General features: G+C 47.3%; 2 protein-coding genes across 8 annotated transcripts; one reads left to right on the top strand and one right to left on the bottom strand.

Moving 5' to 3' along the window:
- The first annotated feature begins 125 nt into the window (after positions 1-125).
- On the top strand, positions 126-3,895 carry LOC114858317 (receptor-type tyrosine-protein phosphatase eta-like). Of its 4 annotated transcripts, none has more exons than XM_029155458.3 (11): positions 256-741; positions 991-1,090; positions 1,160-1,250; positions 1,323-1,399; positions 1,478-1,612; positions 1,818-1,940; positions 2,028-2,188; positions 2,291-2,426; positions 2,838-2,908; positions 2,986-3,230; positions 3,305-3,895. In XM_029155458.3, the coding sequence occupies exons 1-10, from the start codon at positions 737-739 to the stop codon at positions 3,191-3,193; spliced, it is 1,107 nt and encodes a 368-aa protein (XP_029011291.1). In that variant the 5' UTR covers positions 256-736; the 3' UTR covers positions 3,194-3,230; positions 3,305-3,895. The 4 variants fall into 4 exon arrangements, 3 of the variants coding, with proteins under 3 accessions (XP_029011291.1, XP_029011290.1, XP_029011289.1); XM_029155457.3 differs by having other exon boundaries at positions 259-619; positions 684-741; positions 2,986-3,895; XM_029155456.3 differs by having other exon boundaries at positions 260-485; positions 684-741; positions 2,986-3,895.
- LOC114858280 (transcriptional regulator QRICH1-like) lies at positions 3,586-9,196 on the bottom strand. Of its 4 annotated transcripts, XR_003786352.3 has the most exons (13): positions 8,968-9,195; positions 8,034-8,322; positions 7,866-7,955; positions 7,413-7,553; positions 6,542-7,315; positions 6,253-6,436; positions 5,984-6,138; positions 5,755-5,869; positions 5,428-5,536; positions 5,160-5,308; positions 4,999-5,089; positions 4,256-4,894; positions 3,586-4,136 (listed from the first exon to the last, which is right to left on the bottom strand). XR_003786352.3 is itself a non-coding variant. In XM_029155308.3 (12 exons), the coding sequence occupies exons 2-12, from the start codon at positions 8,286-8,288 to the stop codon at positions 4,708-4,710; spliced, it is 2,250 nt and encodes a 749-aa protein (XP_029011141.1). In that variant the 5' UTR covers positions 8,289-8,309; positions 8,968-9,196; the 3' UTR covers positions 3,586-4,707. The 4 variants fall into 4 exon arrangements, 3 of the variants coding, with proteins under 3 accessions (XP_029011141.1, XP_029011142.1, XP_029011140.1); XM_029155308.3 differs by having other exon boundaries at positions 3,586-4,894; positions 8,034-8,309; positions 8,968-9,196; XM_029155309.3 differs by having other exon boundaries at positions 3,586-4,894; positions 9,006-9,196.
- Between the last annotated feature and the right edge of the window lie 210 nt (positions 9,197-9,406).

Genomic DNA, 9,406 nt, shown 5'->3' with positions numbered 1-9,406 from the left:
GGAAAAAAGGCGTCGCACTTGCATCGCGCATGCGCAGTGGGCAACGCGTTGTTGCACTTGTTTGGTTTTCTTTTATTGGCGTCGTCGTTGTTTGTGTTCTCTGTTTATTTCGTTATTGAAACAAACATTTATGTTGTTATATTTATTTTAATAACATAATAAATATAGTGGCAGCTTTTTGTCTGTGACACAGGACCCCACATAAAAAATAAAGTAAAGTGAAACTAACTTCACGTGTAGAGACGGATCATAGGTTAAACCTGCTGCAGAAACCAGAACTAACAATAGCTTGTTTGCTCAATGGGAGAAACTGAGTACAAAGGAAAACTGAAGCCACCAGGAACGTGAACCTCCCTCCACCCACTGCCTCCACCCTTCTCATTTACTCTTGTCAGGACACAGTGACTCATTGAACATTCAGTCCACAGCTTCAGGTCGGCGTCGACACTCGGACCTGCTCCCTCCATCAGAGGCCTGTTTTAAAGGTGATTGATTTAAAACAGCCGAGTTGTTGGGACTTTTTTCTGTCGGTTTTAGGGCAGAGAACCTGCAGAACCAGGTTTTCCTGTGAATGCTTGGCTGCGTTTGTCAGGAAGAACGTGGTCGGGAGGAAGAACAGGTGGAAACATTAGACACAGCTTCAGTTATTTCACAACCCAATTTACAAAAGGCCTCTTTTTCAGTGTCTACGGTGAGATAATCCTTCCTGTACGAGTCTCACTGCACAAACAGAAGCATGAGGTAAGAAACGTTCCTTCTGCTGCTCTCAGAACAAGGCTCATTATTTTCTACAGTTTTGTTATTGTTCCATGAAAACATAAGTACCAACAACATGGTAGTTAATCTCTCAGTGTTTACAGCATCTGTCGATTTCAGCAAACTCTGCTCAAACACGGCTGAGTGATTCCGCTAAAGCCCTTTGTTTGTTCCTTTTTTCACAGGAGCTTCAGTTCATGAAGTGATTTTGTGTCGTTTCATATCTACATACAGGGTCCAAACTTTCTCAAGAGCAGAGATTCTGCAGGAGTTTGACTTTCGATGCCAGGCGCTCGCTGCCCACGACTACAGGGGCTTCAAGGCGGAGTTTGAGGTAAGTGGGAGCTGGGTGGATTGAAGCTGGTGCAGCTGGAGCCTGCGTTCACGTCTGGGCTCTGTCCAGAACCTGGACCACGTGGGCAGAGACCTCCCCACCCGGGCCGGGGACGCGGAGGCCAACAGGCAGAAGAACAGATACCCCTCCATTGTGCCGTGTAGGTGGGATTGCTGTGCACATGGTTGTGCTTCTGTGTGCGGTGTTACTCATTGTGAACATCTGGCTTCAGACGACCACTGTCGCGTGCGGCTGTCGGTCCAAAACTACGACGCATACAGCGACTACATCAACGCAAGCTTTGTGCCCGTAAGAACAAATCTGAAGGACTTTGGTTCTGTCTGTGATTCACTGTGCATTCATCCATGGACGTGTGTGTGGACTAAGGGTGGGGGGACGGAGCGGGACTTCATCTGCACGCAGGGGCCCATGCCCAGCACCACGGCAGACTTCTGGAGGATGGTGTGGGAGCAGAACGTGAGCACGATCGTCATGCTGACGCCGCTGAGAGACAAGGACGCAGTGAGACACACGCACTCCGTTCTTCCTGTACCACTGTTCAGTGCTTGTTGCTGCGACTGTGTGTGACACAGCTGCACATATTTGTCTGTCAGAGTTCAGAGGTGTGTTGTTGTCAGACAGGCCACATATCGTTTGTGTTGAACAGAGACACGTGATCATGGAGGTGCTTTTAATCTTCTCTGACTCACACAATGTGAATGTGCAGGTGCTGTGTGAGAAGTACTGGCCTCTGGACCGTCGGACTCTTCAGCACAAACTGATCCAAGTGACGACAGTGAGCAAAAAACAGGGTCCAGATTATTTCATCACCACCATTAACCTGAGACAGGTGAGAGACCGGTTCCCTTAAAGGGCTGCCGTTGAACTGAGCGGCGCCGGTCATCAGTCCGAGACAACGTGCCTGTGTGTGTTTCAGAGGGACTGTGCGACGGACCGGACCGTCACACACTTCTACTACCCGTCCTGGCCGGACCAGGGCGTCCCGAAGGACTCGTCCTCCCTCTGTGCCTTCACTGAGCACGTGAGGCAGCATTTGAAGGCCGCTCCCTCCCCGGGGCCAGCTGTGGTGCACTGCAGGTCTGCCTTTTCCCCTTCAGGGAATCCACACAAATTGGCCCCTCAGGAATTTTCCTCCAGTTTCCAGGCGGGTAAAGTGAGCTCTGTGTTTGTGCGTCTCAGTGCAGGCGTCGGCCGGTCGGGGACGTTCGTGGCCTCGCTGTGGCTGATGCAGTTGTGTGCGAGGGGCATCCGTCCAGATGTTAGGGCTGCTGTGGAGGACCTACGGCTCCATCGGATGTGGACGGTCCAGACGCTAGTGAGTCCAGCGCTGACACAGCTGTCAATTAGTCAAATTTGATAAATCTATGGTAAAATGATTTCCTGTTATATTACATAGTGTTATATTATTATGGATAATTATATCCATTCTAACACACACACATAAGTGACACACATTTGATAAGTTAGTGGTAAAAGTATTTCCTAGCGTATTTCTTATGCATTATGTGACCGGGCATCAGCTCATTCTTCTGTGAACATAGTGTTTGGCCAATAGTTAGTGACTGTTCCACTACAGATTCCTTCAGTTTAGAGACCACCTGCCTTGAACCTAAAGCGCAGCTTAGCTTTCATCTCTCCGCTCATAAAGTCTACATCCTCTGTGGGCTCGGCCCAAACACAAGACGAAGCTCCCCCATTAACGTCTCATTCCTTTGTGTGTATTCAGGACCAGTACATTTTAGTGCATCGGTGTCTGCTACACTGGCTCAGTGGAGGAACAGCAGGAGCCTTAACACGGTGAGAGGCAGCGAGCAGCCCAAGCAGCCCTTTGACTATAAGACCAGGACATTATAATTGTGTCTTCTCTTTTCCAGCTTCTCACAGATGGACAGTGTGAAAACGAACCACCACAATGAGGATCGACAGAAACACAGATCAGGGAGGAGGCAGCACCGTCACGGGGAGAAGCCGCTACCAGAACCACCACAGAGCACGTTACAGAAGATTCTGCGTCCTGGAAACCTACTGAGGAGGCTACTGCCTTCCTCATCACTCCTTAACCAAGGATCACAACCCTCCTGAGCTCACACACTGTAACACTCAAAGACAGAGCAAGACAGTGAGTACAAAAACCTTGAAAATGTCCTTGCAGAAGGGTGAAGAATGCATAAATAATGCTGCGTCTGCTGTAAGATGACAGGCCCTGCGGGCGGAAATGTGGGCCGACAACAAGCAGATAAATACTGGATCACAGACGCTGCAGATGCATTGTTACAAGAATGAAAGGAAGAGTCCAGGAAAGTGCCAGCAATTCAGGTTCAACCTGTTCTAAGAAAGCAAATTCATGAGAACTTAAAGAATCTGCCACCGGTTAAAGCAGGTCACGGGTAAAAACACACCTCAGGGTCATGTTCAACAGCAAACAGCAACATGTGTGGAGACCATTCATGGTTTGTGCTCCATTACAGATTAACTGACGCTGTGAGATGACTTTTATTTAAGAAAACCATTGTGCATCATTTAATATTACACAATGCAGACTATCTATACGTAAGGATGTGTGTGTGGAATTGATACCAGACTTGCTATAAAGGCAGGCACATGGTATAGTGGCTGTACAAAAAAGGTCATGTTTCAAAAAACACACAGGCACTGCCATTCTCCTTGGATGTCTGGAACTCGTTACAGTACATGAAGGAGCCATGATTATTGTACATTATAGAACATTAAGGGCTAAGCCACTTCTTCCACCTGTCATGTAATAAACATGTATGATACAAGAAATTCCACGTGGGTCAGTTTTTTGGGATGAGAGATGTCCAGAGAGAAGAATCCAGCGGTCGTCTGCTTCTTTCGCGCTGCCTCTGCCACATCTCCACCATGTGGCAAATGCTAGTAGCTGCAGATCGAGGTGTGAGAAAAATCCATAAACAAGTCGCGATGTGTTTCACTGTTGCTAAACAAGTCCAGCAGAGGTCGCCACAGCCTAAGCAGCATCCACAGGCAAGGGAGTCATCTTCAGAGTCTAGTGTGTCCACAGACAACAGTGAAATGCAAAGAAACAGAGAATTCAACACAAGCTGATGTTAGCATTTAGCCTAAGTTTGGCTATTTAATTAGTCTTAATACCACTGAGGTACTCACTGAGACTTAACAGTGACCAAGGCAAGTGAAGGAAGGTACAGGAATGAAGAGGGCTGTCTAAGAAAAGCAGCATAGCAAAGGCCAACCCCCTAGAAAATATATATGCAGTATAATACAGGTTAGAACAGAACTGGAAAGAAATAAGACTGCTAGGTAGAAGCAACAGTAAAAACTTAAATTAGCGTTCAGGTCCAATAAAAAGATTAGACACTAAATCCTTTGGCCAAAATAAACAAACAGATTGCCTCAGTAAGACAGATGATCATCTGTGTTGTGTGTATGTACAGTCCATTTGTGTAAGATATGCAGACACATGATGAATATAAACATATACATGCCACCCTTAAAGAACATAGAAGGGTGTCAGGGAACAGAAGACTGGTACTGAACAATCAAAGGCTGGGCGAAGAGAAAGAAGAGCGTAGTCCGTGTGTCCTTCCCCTCATATGGAACTAGTGCACATTCTCCGACATATTAATGGCTTCCTGAATTTCACGAACGACAAGGATGCGGGCAAGCATCTGCTCCAGCTGTTCTTTTGGGATTGGCTGAGTTGAGTACCAGATGGGGCTGTTGGGTGCCACCACGGGCTCCGGAGTCAGGTAGAAGGTGTCGTTGCGACCTTTCGCAGTCTGGGGACTGACACAGACACGGAAAGAACAAAGACAGAGAACAGTTAATTATAAGATTTCCCCTAAATAGTCATAAGACAGAACGCTTGTCTCCTTTACTCTAATAGTTACCATTTGAAGAGGTAGAAATCGTAGAGTTTGATAGGACATCGAAGTGGGTTATCTGGGTCCTCCAGCTGCTCAGAGTACATGTCATCTGTCACTGAAAAGATAAATTAAACATGTGTAATCCTTGAAAAGGGAGTGCGAATCAGATGCATGGACCCGCTTACCTTTCTGTCCTATGAATCTCTCTGTTGACTTTAAGTATCGGATGCTGGTGCTCTTGTCTTTGGGGTTGTTGGGACTCTTCCTTGTGTGTCTAAGCACCTTTGAAAAGGCCACTTTTAGATGCTGATCCACTGTTTTCAAGTGAAAATACCTGTTAAAAAATGTGTGGTAAAGATACAGAACCAAAGGGAGGATGCAAAAGACTGACAGCATCAACAGAATAAAGCAACTGTGTTCAAACTTTAACCACTGGACCACAATGCAACTCACTTTGTGTTGAAGAACATTAGCGTTGTGAGCAGTGTTGATGGTGAATGAGCTCCCAGCTGTTTACATTCCCACAGCATCTCCTCTGTCACATGACTGGGGATGAGATAACCTGATAGGAGAGGATACGACCCAGTAGTGGGCAACACAGAGCTCATTAATGACAGGAAAACAAATCTGCTACATTAACCGTCATGCAGACAGAGATCTTGTTTCCATCTCTTTGAATATCGCCACTCAGCAAAGCAAAAACACAAACAGAAGCCTGCACCCGCAGTTACAAACATCTACATAGAAATAATGGTTGATGGTAAAAGACTTTGTTCTCACCTAGTGGATGAATCGATGGCTTCCAAGGATCCAGGATCTGGTGCAGACTCTGAGCAAAACGAGTGTAGTATTGATCTGAGAAAACGTCGTCTACACGGCCGTTATCAAACAGATACTGCCAGGGTGGAAATGGACAAAAGAGGAGACTGTGAATCAGGATTTCAAAGGCACAACAAAATGGAACATATGAAATAGAAGGTGAAGGTGACTGTGTGCGCACTGAACTCACTTTCTGTATGCATAAAAACACATAGTAGAGAACATCTGCCTCATAAGACTCCCCTTCCAGCCCCCGAGCCTCTGTTGTCATCAAAGAGAGCCCCATGCAGAGCTCAGCAACTGCACATGACACCAAGTCCTCCTGGAAACGCAGCGCCTGGCGTCCTTCAACACACACAGACACACATCAGTGTCAAAAGAGTAAGATTACAGCAACGCAAATGTGCATCAGCACCACAATAGTATTATTAGCATCATTAAAAATATATAAGCACTTACGACCGATTGGTGCCAGTTTATTCTTGTCGGATTTCTCTAACTCTGCGTTTTTACGCTGAGCCCAAAGCCGCCAAACATCCAGCCCCTCCTCCGGCTTCAGTGTGGCGGGCAGCAGCAGCTCTTGTACCTGCACCTGCTGTTGGCCTTGGCTATCTACCTCTGCTACCACCGTCTGACCCTGCACCTGAACAAATACAACAACCCTGTTACACTGGGTAATACAGACATTCACAGTGTACATCTGGCCAAGTTAATATAAGAGCCAATAATTCAATGTGAGCGCCACTACCTGAAGTTGCTGGGCATCCTGCCCCGGCAGCCCCTGCGTGTGCAGCACTTGCTGCTGTGGGTCCCAGATAAGGGACTGTGTGGTGTTGGAGTAGCCCTGTACTGCTACTGGGATGTGGATGTTTCCATTCATCAGCTGTGCAGGGAACAGTGTGTTTGCGGCCAGCGTGTGCACCACTTCTTCCTGGCCCCCCATAGCTCCAGAGCTTGTTATGCTGGAAACGGCCTGTGCCGTCTGACTTTGACTGGCAGGGATTTTCAGCTTGTCATTTTCAACAGTAACTTGTGTTGGCATTGTGGTCATTGTTGTAGTGTTTGCTCCTGCAACCTGCACTGTTCCATAAGCCTCCTGGGGGATGGCAATGTGTGTGACCTGCTCACGGCCTCCGGACCCAGCAGGAGCGGAATACACAGGGATGGTCCAAGTCTCCCCTGTTGGACTTGTGATGGTGCCAGTAGCACTGTAAAGGTGGGAGCTGTCCACCGTGAGGAGGTCTGGTCTCAGGGACACATAGCTTTGCTGTTGGCCCTGTCCTTGGGGGATAGCCAGCACTGTGGCTACCTGCTGACCAGGCAAAGCATAGGAAACTGTGATGGGCATGTCCACCTTACGCTTCTTGGCTGGCTGGAGGACACCTGCTCCCTGCGATGTGGCAACTGCTCCCAATACCCTCCTCTCCGCACTGTCCTGCTGCTGGGTAGGAGAGAGGGCACCCACTGTCTGGATCTGAATCTGCTGTCCCCCTGCGACAGCAGCCACCAACTGGGCCTGCAGCTAAAACACAGAAAAATGATGATCAAATTCAAGCTCTGGCTGACAACCAAATTTTACAGACTTGACATGGTGTACATGCATGTGTGGATTAGCATACCTGCTGGTGCTGTTCCTCAGTGAGTTCACCAGGCTGAATCAGCTGCGCAGTAGTCACACCTTGTAGCTGTTGATGTGAGCCCGAGGGCACCTGAAGGACCTGACCCAGCATTTGACCTTGCTGCTGCCCCCCGATTTGCACCTGAAAATAGACATAATCGTCACAATTGCCTTTCACAAACACAGAAACAGCCCAACTCAGCACTTCTTTTGTTGAGGGCCAATTATGCTTCGAAAAGCCTAGAGTATGTTATGCTATATAGAACACCACATATCTAAAGGACAAGTTCTACTCTCCCTTTGACAAGCTGTACATAATGAACTCAGAAATTAATATTTATCTGCCAGGTGCTAGCAACACTGCTGACTTAGTAAAGGACTTAAGAGAGACTTGAGAGAATCCTGTTTTTACAAAATGACACATAGTTGAAAATGTCTAACAGAAGGTACAAACCTGCACTATCTCTGTATTCTGCTGTACAGATTGTTGCTGAGATGTGGACTCCTGTATCTGCTGCTGCTGTGGCTGCACCTGCACTTGAACCTGTATTAGAGGACAGCATCTGTCAGACAGCTTCATTACAAGGAAAGAGTCAATGATATTTACTGGTTACTGGTTTACCGGGCATGCCAGTTCCAACAGAGACCCTGCCACCTCTGTGCTGTCTGTGTAGATGCAGTTGGCCTCTTGTTGGTACACCATAGTGGTGGTGGTGGTGGTAGCATCACCACTTTGCTGACTAAACTCCTGCAGAGCATCTGGACCCTTGTTGGCCAAAGACTCCAGAAACTCTTTCATGCGATGCTGAGGGATGCTCCGAGCTTTCTGCCTTACCAGCTCCTCATAGGAGCTTGCACCATCCAGGGAGTTATTCATTGCTTCTTACAAGGTCCTCCTCTGTAGGGGAAACCTAATGTATAAATGTAGAATTCGCTGTCAATTGAACAGCAGTAAAATGGAAACGTGCATAAAAACAAACGATTAGCGCGATTATTAAATATAAGGAGAGGGTAAAATCGACGACTGACATTATCTAAGTGTTTACAAACCGAATTACAAGTCGCTGTCCAGCGGCAATGCAGACTGATGGTAATAGGAAAGGGTTAATTCTAGCAGAGAGTATACGAGCTGGGACAAAAGCGCGGTCACTTTCCAAATCCACTGCAGTATTGAAAGCGGGTGATGGAAAGTGCTGCATAATGAAAACGTGCAGGTTTTACACTACAAAGCTAAACCTGTTGTGTGTATGCTACAATAGCCCAATAACAGCAAATCTGATCGCTGATTACACAACAAGCTACGTTAGCCAGGACCGCGGCTAACTAGCCGCGTGTTGTTTGCAAATAGGACCCACTGCTGTGCATGACATGTAATTACGGCTCAAGATCAGTCAACGACAACACGATGCTTATGTCACCGACAGCACATAAACAACCAGAATACAGCTGATGCTGACGTAGCTAACGCTCCCGTGTCGGTAACGTTATACCGACTATGTTTTTCTAGTAGCTATTAGGCTAACTAGCTAAAGTCAGCTAGCAGGCGCGTTAGCTACCTCTCTTCCTCAACCGGGCCGTTAATCGAGCCGCCCACCAGTGCTGTTCTTTTCTGGAAATGACGCGCCTCTTCTCACGGGCGGGTGATTTTTGGGCTACTGTGGTTCCCTTGGAATATATTTCCTTTTTTTCGTGATCTTCGTCAAAAGGCTAAGTGTAGTTTTTTCTAAACCACTCATATTTCGTTGGGCGCCATCTTACAACAATTCTTTCAGACCAATGAGCAAGCGAATTGTAACTCCATTGCACTATCGCGATACTTCCTCCTCTGGTTATCGCGGTAAGTCACAATTGCACGAAAGGCTGTTAAAGGCGACGCACGCTGGCGGACCTGCTGACGACACCCCGTAGATGTTAGGCCACCTTAAAACCCAGTTGTGCCAAATAGACGCTCCTAGTGGCTCACTGGCTTTTCGTTCTTTTAAGGTGGTCCGAGAC

This window comes from Betta splendens, chromosome 7, assembly GCF_900634795.4.
Source record: "Betta splendens chromosome 7, fBetSpl5.4, whole genome shotgun sequence".
NCBI classification, from domain to species: Eukaryota; Metazoa; Chordata; class Actinopteri; order Anabantiformes; family Osphronemidae; genus Betta; species Betta splendens.
Note: the sequence above shows the minus strand (reverse complement) of the source record. Positions and strands in the feature narration are given on the sequence as shown.